Below are 10,292 nucleotides of genomic sequence, written 5' to 3' on the forward strand. Positions count from 1 at the left end.
TGCAGTGGTTTTTTTTTTTCCCTTTGACCTGGAAAATTTGGATTTTGACAATGATGTTTCCAAGAGATTTTTTTATTTCTAACCCCCCCCCCCCCGCCCCTGCCCCAACCTCCAGTCCCAAGATATATGGGCAGTTTTCTTTTAAGTTTTCTTGAAATATGATGTCTAGGTTCTTCTTTTGGGCATGGCATTCAGATAGTACAATGATTCTTAACTTTTTTTTTTGCCTTGATTTGTTTTTCCGGGTTAGTTATTCTTGTTATACCTTACATTTTATTCTGTTTTTTCAAAACTTTTTTCTTGTTGTCTCATGGAATCGTTGGCTTTTATTTAGTCCATTTTAATTTTCAAAGAGTTGTGACTTGGGTAAGTTTTTATGTGCTCCCCTACATAAAGACAAAGCACCTTATGTATCAAACTGTAAATTTCCTTTCCTATTCTTTCTTCCATAATTGTCATTTTTTATTTCTTTTTTATAATAGCTTTTTATTTTTCAAAATACATGCAAAGATAGTTTTCAACATTCACCTTTGAGAAAGCTTGCGTTCCATATTTTTCTTACCTCCCTCCTTCCCATAGACAGCAAGCAATCCAATATAGGTTAAACATGTGCAATTCTTCTAAATATTTCCACATTTATTATGCTGTACAAGAAAAATCAGATCAAAAAGGGAAAAAAGTGAGAGAAAAACAACTACAACAAAAAGTGAAAATATCATGTTGTGATCCACATTCAATCTCCATAGTTCTCTCTCTGAATGCAGATGGCTCTCTTCATTGGAATTGGCCTGAATCACCTCATTGTTGAAAAGAACCAAGTCCATCACAGTTGATCATCTCATAATCTTGTTGCTGTGTATAATGTTCTTTTGGTTCTTTTATCACTTCACTTCTTAGCTCACATTTATTTTCCAGATTTTCTCCAAGTGTTCTTTTTTCATTAATAATAAAAATATTTTTAACTCTTAAGAAAACCAAAACTCATCTTTTTCAGGAATTAGAATTTGAATTCAAGATGGGTATTTCTCTGAGGCTTTGCTTGTATGTTTTAGAATCATTCTCCTTTTCTAGGTATCTTAAGCTTTCCTATAACCATAATAGCATAATTCCCATGTCTACAAAAGTTTTTAGAAACCTTAATAAGGAACATAAATAAACCAAATTATCCAGAGAGCCTTTAAAGATTAAACTAGAAGGAGGAACGCTGACAGGAAAAACATTGGAACAATTTCTCAAGATTTCTATTATAAACTATATTATTAATAAGAGTGGAAATATCAAATTTGAACTTTAAATCACAGTCCCAAATACACTGCATTTGAAAATAAAAATGGCACTAAAGAAAACAAAGATGGGAAAAGCACGCACAGAATATGCCCCTCTTTGCTGAAGGTCAGTTTTGAAGGTGTTGAGGGATAAATTGCTTCTCAAGTTATCAGGATAGTGTCTTCACCTTAACCTTTCCCCCAAAACATGGATATTATCTATTACTTAAACAACATTAAAAAAAATCAGCAATTACCAACTCATTTTACTTTCCCCTCCTTACAAAGTAATAAGAACAATCTACAATCCGATTTGTCTTATAAATACTGGATACAACAAACCTGTGATGACTTCTAGTCAATCTCCGAGCCTCAGTTTTCTCCGCTAAAATAGATATCTTATCGGTGTCTAGTTCAAGCAATTGTTGTAAGGATTTATTAGGATTAACTATGTCAAAGTAACTTAAAAAAAAAAAAAACTTTTGATAAACAAAATCTTTTCTTTCCCTTCTCTCCTCCTTTGACGCAAAAACACAAACAAAACCCTTGTAACAGATATACATAGTCAAGCAACAAAAATTCCTCCCACATCTGACAGACACATCCAAAAAAGTCTTATTCTAAACAGTATTGTTGTGGTGGTATAAATTGTTTTAGGGCTCTGCTTACATCACTCTATATCAGTTCATACAAGTCTTCCCAAATTTCTCATCCATAATCTCAACCATCCTGGTGAAAGTACGGAGGATGCCTAATTATTAATTTTGAAGTCTGAGGACTTTAGATTCAATTAGGTATTGGTTGTACTATGCTGGAGCTAGCTCCTAGATCCCAAGGTTAAATTTTCATCTTGAGCATTTACACCTCCGAACTCGGCAGCCGTTGCAAATTAGGACTGGATTATGTCTTTCTTATTGCTTAGATTTGTGAAAGTGACGGAAAAATATTAATAAAGCAGTTTAAATTCTGGTGTCCTGACTACATTCCCTACTACCACCACCCAGGAGATGGTTGTTAAATATTTACCAGCACTCTGTACTGGGTACCGCTACCTTCAGTTACGTGAAGAGCCTTCTTATCTTAGAAGAACCTTAGAACTCATTGGTCCAGTGATTTCCCCGTCGGGTCCTAGCTTTTAGCTCGTGCCTGGGAGTGCAAGGATTTTCTCAGTTCTCCCCAACCCACTGGCCCAGCCGCCTTCCACAGCTCACCCGACCTTAGTGTCTTGGTGAAGAAGAAAAGCTATAGGTGATACGGGAGGAAAGAGGCGTGTCTTGCTCCGAAGCCTCACCCTCTCCAGGGACTAGAAAGCTAGACCTCGATGAACCGGACTTCCTCCCTTGGAGCGGGTTGGGTCCGGCTCCCTTTTCTACTTTAGTGGTTTCGCGCTCTGCTGTGGTGGGGGGTTGAGGGGTGCGGAGTGTAAGTGGTGGGAGGCTACCGCCTCAGGTGTGCACCTGCCCCGAATTTATTCTTGGCGGGCGGGGGACGAATTGCTGGAGCTGCTTTCCCTTTCCCCTTTCCGCCCATCCCCTAGGATCGCCCCTGTCCTGCTTGCCCCAACTTGTAGACAGCGTGTGGGCTTGCTTTAGCTAGTTTGGGCTTAAATCAGCCAGGGCGCAGCCTTTGGAATCGCGCGTCCGCCTTTTACGCTACCTCCTTGCTCTTTGGGGGATGGCCTGCCCGGTCGAGCCCCCCGATGGGGGTTGGGGGTGGATAGTGGTCCTTTCAGCCTTTTTCCAGTCAGCGCTGGTGTTTGGGGTGCTGCGATCTTTCGGCGTCTTCTTCTTGGAGTTCGTGTCGGCATTCAAAGAGCCAGCGATGCGGGTCTCTTGGATCACCTCCATTGGGATCGCCGTGCAACAGTTTGGGAGTACGGAGGGCAGGGACAAGGCTGAGGGAAAAGGGCTGGACACCCGCTTCTCCGAGGGGCGACAGGGCGAGAGCTTGAGACCCCTGGCTCTTCTCCGAAAAACCTGCCTGTAGCTCACCTCCTTCCACGTCTCCAGGCCCCGTGGGCAGTGCCCTGAGTACCCAGTTCGGCCCTCGGCCCGTGGTGATGACAGGGGGGATCTTGGCTGCTTTGGGTCTGATGCTGGCCTCATTTGCGACCTCCTTGACACACCTCTACCTTAGCATCGGCCTGATCTCTGGTGACTATGTGTGGTAGGGGTTGGGGAAGCTGGGCAAGGGAGGATTGCCTGGGTCTTCTGTTGGGTTCTGGAGTCCCATGTTCTCCCAGTCTGTGCCCCTTGAAGGAGATAATTAAGGAGGGGCCAGGACCTCACTGGAAGACTGGAAGAATCAGACAGGAATCAAGTCTGGAATGCTTTGGCCCAGAGAAAACAGAACCTAAAGGCTGTATCTATGCCGGAGCCTGCTGAGCCCTTATTTTTCTTTGTTTTTCCCCTTTCTGGCAGGTTCTGGCTGGGCCCTGACCTTCACCCCCACCCTGGCCTGCCTCTCCAGATACTTCTCCAAACGGCGCTCACTGGCCACAGGATTAGCACTGACTGGCATAGGCCTCTCTTCTTTTGTCTTTGCCCCCTTCTTCCAGTGGCTTATCACCTATTATGCATGGCGAGGTGCTCTTCTCTTGGTAGCTGCTCTGTCCTTACACCTTGTGGCCTGTGGGGCCCTCCTGAGGCCTCTCAGACTGGCAGAAGATCCTAGTGTGGGAGGCCCGGCGGCTCAGTTGGTCTCCCTGCTTCACCATGGCCCCTTTCTGTGTTACACTGCTGCCCTGACCCTGATCAATGCTGGCTACTTTATCCCTTACGTTCACCTTGTGGCGCACGCCCAGGATTTGGGTTGGGATCCGCTGCACGCAGCCTTTCTCCTGTCCTTAGTGGCTGTGGCAGACTTGACAGGCCGAGTGTTCTCAGGATGGCTGGGGGATGTGAGCCCAGGGCCTGTGGTTCAGCTGCTGGCGATGTGGTCTTTTCTGGCAGGGATGGCATTGGCCTTGCTCCCTGTAGCACAGCAATCCTTGGTCCTCATGGCCCTAGCTATAGTCTATGGCTTCACTGCGGGAGCCCTGACCCCTGTGGCTTTCTCAGTTCTGCCTGAACTTGTTGGAGTTGGAAAGATATACATCGGCCTAGGACTGGTACAATTGGTAGAGAGCATTGGGGGACTGTTGGGGGCACCATTGTCAGGTAAGAGGGCTGGGGGGTGGTCTGAGTGACTAAAGTCACTGAGGAAAAAGAAAGTTGGGGAGTACCTGAATCTCCAGATAGTTATAAATTAGTGAAGAAAAAGGGTAGTGGGGTAGTGTGAGTAACCCTGAGCTCTGGTAGCTTGTGCTTTTTGAAGGGATTACCCAGGCTGCTAGAGTTAAAGTGCTCCTGAACTTCTTTCCCTCTCTGGCTCTTGTCCTTCTGGACTTTGGCTTCAGATATGATCAAAGTCCTTAGGACTGGAAGAGAAGCCAGATGCATTTAAAGGGCATCTAGAGCCTAGAGCCTGTTAATAGTTAATGGGAACAATGTGAATAGGAAGAATTGGCTAGTAGATCTGAAAAGTGAGAGGCTGTGGAATTGTTTTTGTCCTGCTTCATTTCAAGCCCCCTTTGGGTTCTGAATAAGGAGTCATTCTAGGATTTTCTTTCTTTATTGTCCTATGCAGAGGCAGGAGGATGGCTTTGATGATGCAGGAAATCATTTATTGGATAAACCTGAGAAGTGGTGGCTGGAATGTTGCCAATTAATCTGTTGTTCAGAATGGATTTTAACCCATCTGTTCCCTCTCCCTCTCTTTTCTGTTCTAGGCTACCTCCGAGATTTGACAGGAAGCTACACAGCTTCCTTTGTGGTGGCTGGAGGCTTCCTTCTCACTGGAAGTGTGGTGCTTTGTACCCTTCCTGGTTTCTTCTTCTGCTTCTTCCTACCTTCTGCCTCAGAACAATATTCTGTGACAAAATCATTGGAAGCCAGAGTCTCCCCCAACAGGGCTGAGTATGAAGAAGGAAGTCCAGAGGTCCAGGATCCTTAACTTAGATAAGGTTCCAGCAATTCCTCATCTTCATCTTCATCACCACATCCCCCACCCCCTACCTTAGCTATTTATATCTGCCTCCCTTTTTTGTTGCTTATGTTGTAACTCTTCCCTCCCCCTATACCCTCCTGTTGTCTTCAATTCTCTAAAGACTACATAAATTCAAGGCCCTCTACTGTTTTTCTTCCCCTTACTTCCACTAACAGTCCAAAGCTATGGATCAAAGACCCATGGCAAGGATTTGTCTGATACCTTTTATCTGGCCTCAGTTATCTTAGCCTCTTTGAATATCCCACTTCAGGACTGAAGAAAATCAAGATATAAGTGTATTTCTGATGACAAGAGAAGCCAGATGAGGATAGCTGGTGATAGATGGTTGAGCTCATGGGCTTGAGTACTTAGGATGCCTGTTTATCCTGTTTCCAGGGCTGGGATGTCCTGAACTATTCCAGATCAGACTTTGCTCTCTGTACTATGGGTCCTTTTTTATATTTGCTGCCTCTTTTTCTGAAGAAGGGAAGGCTACTGGATCAAAAGAAAGGGTAAATTGATAAAATTCTGTAGAGTCCTAGTGGGGTAAGAAGCTGAAGATGGGAAGAGAGCAGAGGGAAAACACCATGATGTCTAGGGTCCTGCTCAGAGATCAGGGTGAAGTCATATGTATCTTGATCATTCTCCTTGTTCAAAACCAAGATTTTTTCCCTTGGCACCACCCAAGGTAGGGGTAGAAAGGAGGTCAATGTTCTACAGAGGCTTATCTGTTAAGGAGAGTAAATCTTATCCCTCATACTTGGTTTTCTCAATTTGGGAGTTTCCTGTAGCTAATAATATAGGGTCTCCCATCCCTCTTCTCCATCCCACTTATAATTTCCTCCACTTTTTTTAGGTTGTCTATGGGGTTTGAACATGAAAAGGGGGTTGGTAGTAATTTTATTTGGAGATAAAGGGGAAAGAATAAGGAGTTAACAATTAGTATTTGAAAAGGAATGAGGATCTCTTGGAGAACCCAGGGCACTTTCAGGAGAGGGAAGGAGTTCTCCCTGCTCAGCAGAAGGGGTTGGAGGAGGTGGAGTAGGATGACAGGGAGGCAGGGCCCCAGGGAGCATCAAGTAGATGAAGCTGCCAGAAAGGATGAAGGAGCCACAGACAAGGAAGGAAGCCTTAAAATCACCCGTCACATCCCGAAGGAAACCTGTGCAATAGGAGAGAAGAGGCATGGGAAGATTAAAAATTTCTCTTCTCAAGGGAAGGAAGGGACTCAGAGGAGGAAAAATGAGACAGACTCATCTTTTGTGCCTGATTCCCTTACCTGAAAGTGGTGGACCTAGGAGTCCTCCCAGGCTCATCAGCATCATCACCAGCCCTGTGGCCTGCAAGATGCCCCCTAGCCCTACAAGACCAGGAAGAACACCAAATACCAGTGGAGCAAATGCACCTGCACTCATTCCATAAGCTCCTGCTGCTGCCAGTAGGGGTCCCCCCCACCCTTCTTCTTGTTCCTGCACCAACCCCACTGCCACCAGCCCTAGCCCAGTCAGTGCCCCAGTCAGGGCCAGCAACCGTGGGAGAGGGATCCAGCCATGGTCTGCCAGCCACCCAGAGACCAGTCGGGTTCCTGCATCCCCTACTGCAGCCCCAGCAACCACCAGAGCTGCCCCATATCCTCCAAGCCCAAGGTCCAGAGCATGGGGGGCAAGGTGCACATAGGGAATGAAATAACCAAGGCCCACCAGGGTTGTCCCCAGTGCAAACACAGCAAAGGCAGAGTGGGTGAACAGGGTGAGACCAAGAGCATCAAGGGGACTGTGGGATGGAGTCGTAGGATCTCCAGAGAGAGGCAAAGGCCGCAGCAGGGCCCCACAGGGAGTGAGATGGAGGGTGATGGCCCCAAGCAGGAGCAGGGCACCTCGCCAACCAAAGGCATCGAGGAGGAGTTGTAGAACTGGGGCCAGGAGCAAGGAGGCTACCCCGTTGCCAGTCAGGGCCAGCCCCACAGCCAGGACCCTGCGCTTGGAGAAGTATCGAGAAACGGTACCCAGGGCTGGGGCAAACACCAGAGCCCAGCCAGAGCCTACAGAAAAGAGTACAGCTAGAGTCAGTGCCCCAGCCCTTACTGCCTCTGGGGATTCAGGCACACTGCCCTGACCTCCACCTGCCCCAAGGTCCCCCTCTCTTAAGGAATGCTGGTACCCCACTTCCCTCCTTCTCCCACCTCACCCGCGAGAAGGCCAAGGCTCAGGTAGAGGTGCAGGAGGCTGCTGGCAAAGGCTGAGAGAATGAAGCCAAGGGAAGTGATGAGACCTCCTACCATCACCACAGGACGTGCCCCCCAACGTGTACTCAGTGCACTGCCCACCGGGCCTGGGAGAGGTGGGGACTGGAGTCAGTTCTGGAATGCCCCACTTTTGCTTGGGACTTTCCAAACTCTCCTCACCCAACCGTGCCCCACCAAAACCACCCTTCTGCAATGTTTCCCCCCACTTTTGTCTTCAAGACTAGTAGCTGGGTTAGCTCTTGATCTCTTCTTAACTATGCCCTTTGTTGTCTCTTCTGGGCTACCATTTGGTTCTTACTGAAGTCTTAAAATCATCTGCTTGCCCTCCCCCTATCCCTTCTTGCTTACTGGCAGCCTGCTGCACAGCCAGAGTAATGGCACTGACCCACGAAGTGTCCTGGGTACTTTGGTCAAAGTACTCTGCTAAGGCAGGGAGGGCAAGGCCCAAGGATCGCAGCAGCCCATAGGAGAGCCCATTCACCACAAATGCAGAGCCTGCCACCACCCAGCCCCAGCCCCCATCAGGGGGTCTGGCTAGTGGAGGAGGCGTCATTGCCTGTGGGAGTAGAAATGTGGAAATGAGAAAATGACAGCCAAGGAGGAATAGGAAGGATTGGGACCCCACCACTCTGTGTCCCGACTCCTCCTTAAAGAGCAGCTGTTAGGACTCGATTCCCTCCAATGGGAAGGAACACCCCTGTGGTTGTGAGGAAAAGGAGTCAGTGAAACCTAGGGTAGGTGCTGGAGCCTCAGAGCCAAACACCCAGCTCCTTTTTGTAGAAATGAGGAAAAGAGGGAATGAGGTGAGAGATATCTGGGAACTCCATTCTCCAATCAATATCCTTCCTTCTCCCGACACTTACCTTCAGTATTCTATCTGATTAGAGGGAGAGAGCAAGGATGATCCTCTTCCCACTTGTGCCCAGAGGAGGTCAGAAGCCTGGAAAGGAAGAACAGCAACAGAACTGAATTAGGCAGCTTCTTCCTCTGTAAACAGAAGTTACCCTGAGGGACCAAACCACCTGGGCAAAGATAAGGAAGGAGAAGGTACAGCAGAGTAGGGTGGGAGTGGAACAGGGCTGCCAACCAATCACAGGAGAAAAACAGTAAGTCTAGGAGTTGAGTTCCACGGGGATTAAATTACTTCTCTTGTATGGAAGGAAAGTCCTTTCCAGTTTCTCATACATCCACTCATCTGCTCTTGATTTTGCAATGAAGAGTAGGGTGGTTTACAAAGCCCAAAATGCATTTTTGGTCCAAGAACAGACATAGATTGATAAGATTTTAGGAATAGCTAAGACTAATCTTATATGTAAGTGCCATGTAGTTTAACACTTTTATTTAAAAGAAGGGGAAACTGAAGCCAACTTGAAATATCACCATGTCATTCACAGGGCCAAGACTAAAAAACAGATCTTTAGGTGTCTACTACTTAGCTCAAGAGTAAGGGAAACTCAGGTATCGATGGCAAATTAATAAATTATTGAGTTATTTCACTCAGAAATATTTCACTTATTTTGTGTAAATGATGAGATAGACACAAGTAAGAAAGGGAGAGGAATTGATTGTCTCCAAAATTCCAATTCTGGAAATGCACAACCAAGAGCAAAGCAGTAGAAAGCATTAATGTCATTATGTCTATAGTATCCCATCTATTCCTCCTTCTCCTCCTCCCAAAGAGTTATCCCATGTGACAAATAGTATTTTTTGGAGAGAAAAAAAAATCAGCATAGATTGATACATCAAAAAAGTTCCAAAATGTGAGCAATATGTAACACCTGTGATTCTACCATCTCCACAAAAGGGGTAGGGATATCTTATCTCTTTATTTGAATCCTGATCTTTAAAATTTTGTTATATTTACTTTTGATTTTTTTCTATGTTGTTTTTCCAGTTTCATTGTTGTAGTTGTTGAGCATATTATTTTCTTGACCCTGCTTACTTCATTGCGTCAGTTCACATAGATCTTTCTGTGCTTTTATGTGTACACATAATTTCTTATAGCACACATTTTATTTAGTCATTTCCTAAATGTTGGGCATCTATTTTGTTTCCAATTCTTAACTATCATAAAAAGTGCCACTATAAATATTTTGGAGTACATGGGAATTTTGTTTGTTTGTTTGTTTATCAATGACTTCCTTGAGATTTAAGTTCAGCCAGCTACGCCCAGAGAAAGAACTCTGGGAGATGACTAAAAACCATTACATTGAATTCCCATCCCTATATTTATGCCCACCTGCATTTTGGATTTCCTTCACAAGCTAATTGTACAATATTTCAGAGTCTGATTCTTTTGTCCAGCAAAATAACGGTTTGGTCATGTATACTTATTGTGTATCTAATTTATATTTTAATATATTTAACATCTACTGGTCATCCTGCCATCTAGGGGAGGGGGTGGGGGGGTAAGAGGTGAAAAATTGGAACAAGAGGTTTGGCAATTGTTAATGCTGTAAAGTTACCCATGCATATAATCTGTAAATAAAAGGCTATTAAATAAAAAAAAAAGAGAGATTTAAGTTCAGCAATGGAGTCTGTTCTTCAAAAGATATGTCATTTTTGTCACTATTTTCATAACATCACATTTTTTTAAAAATTGTTGTGCCAGTATGGAGCCAAGATGTCAGAGTAAAAGCAGGAACTTGTCGAAACTCTCCCCCTAACTTTTCCAAATACCTTTAAATAATGATTCTAAACAAATTCTAGAGCATTAGAATCCACAAAAAGATGAAGTGAAGCAATTTTCTAGCCAA

General features: G+C 45.1%; 2 protein-coding genes across 2 annotated transcripts; one reads left to right on the forward strand and one right to left on the reverse strand.

Annotated features, from left to right (window-relative positions):
- Window positions 1–1,882: 1,882 nt before the first annotated feature.
- Window positions 1,883–5,684, forward strand: SLC16A13 (solute carrier family 16 member 13). Its single transcript, XM_003770718.4, has 4 exons — window positions 1,883–3,138; window positions 3,275–3,418; window positions 3,686–4,423; window positions 5,035–5,684. The coding sequence occupies exons 1-4, from the start codon at window positions 2,940–2,942 to the stop codon at window positions 5,256–5,258; spliced, it is 1,305 nt and encodes a 434-aa protein (XP_003770766.1). The 5' UTR covers window positions 1,883–2,939; the 3' UTR covers window positions 5,259–5,684.
- A 154-nt stretch (window positions 5,685–5,838) lies between these two features.
- SLC16A11 (solute carrier family 16 member 11) lies at window positions 5,839–9,003 on the reverse strand. The gene is made up of 5 exons (XM_003770719.4): window positions 8,400–9,003; window positions 7,885–8,092; window positions 7,479–7,622; window positions 6,571–7,332; window positions 5,839–6,453 (listed from the first exon to the last, which is right to left on the reverse strand). The coding sequence occupies exons 2-5, from the start codon at window positions 8,087–8,089 to the stop codon at window positions 6,224–6,226; spliced, it is 1,341 nt and encodes a 446-aa protein (XP_003770767.2). The 5' UTR covers window positions 8,090–8,092; window positions 8,400–9,003; the 3' UTR covers window positions 5,839–6,223.
- Window positions 9,004–10,292: the final 1,289 nt, after the last annotated feature.

Source organism: Sarcophilus harrisii, chromosome 4, assembly GCF_902635505.1.
Source record: "Sarcophilus harrisii chromosome 4, mSarHar1.11, whole genome shotgun sequence".
NCBI lineage: Eukaryota > Metazoa > Chordata > Mammalia > Dasyuromorphia > Dasyuridae > Sarcophilus > Sarcophilus harrisii.

Bases quoted from the DNA above. Each gene is read 5' to 3' on its own strand.
- SLC16A13 (XM_003770718.4), top strand. From the start codon at position 2,940: ATGGCCTGCCCGGTCGAGCCCCCCGATGGGGGTTGGGGGTGGATAGTG. The intron at 3,419-3,685 runs GTGACTATGTGT...CCTTTCTGGCAG, and splicing joins TAGCATCGGCCTGATCTCTG to GTTCTGGCTGGGCCCTGACC. The intron at 4,424-5,034 runs GTAAGAGGGCTG...TTTCTGTTCTAG, and splicing joins GTTGGGGGCACCATTGTCAG to GCTACCTCCGAGATTTGACA.
- SLC16A11 (XM_003770719.4), bottom strand. From the start codon at position 8,089: ATGACGCCTCCTCCACTAGCCAGACCCCCTGATGGGGGCTGGGGCTGG. The intron at 7,333-7,478 runs GTGAGGTGGGAG...TCTTTTCTGTAG, and splicing joins GAGCCTTGGCCTTCTCGCGG to GCTCTGGCTGGGCTCTGGTG. The intron at 6,454-6,570 runs GTAAGGGAATCA...CCTATTGCACAG, and splicing joins CCTAGGTCCACCACTTTCAG to GTTTCCTTCGGGATGTGACG.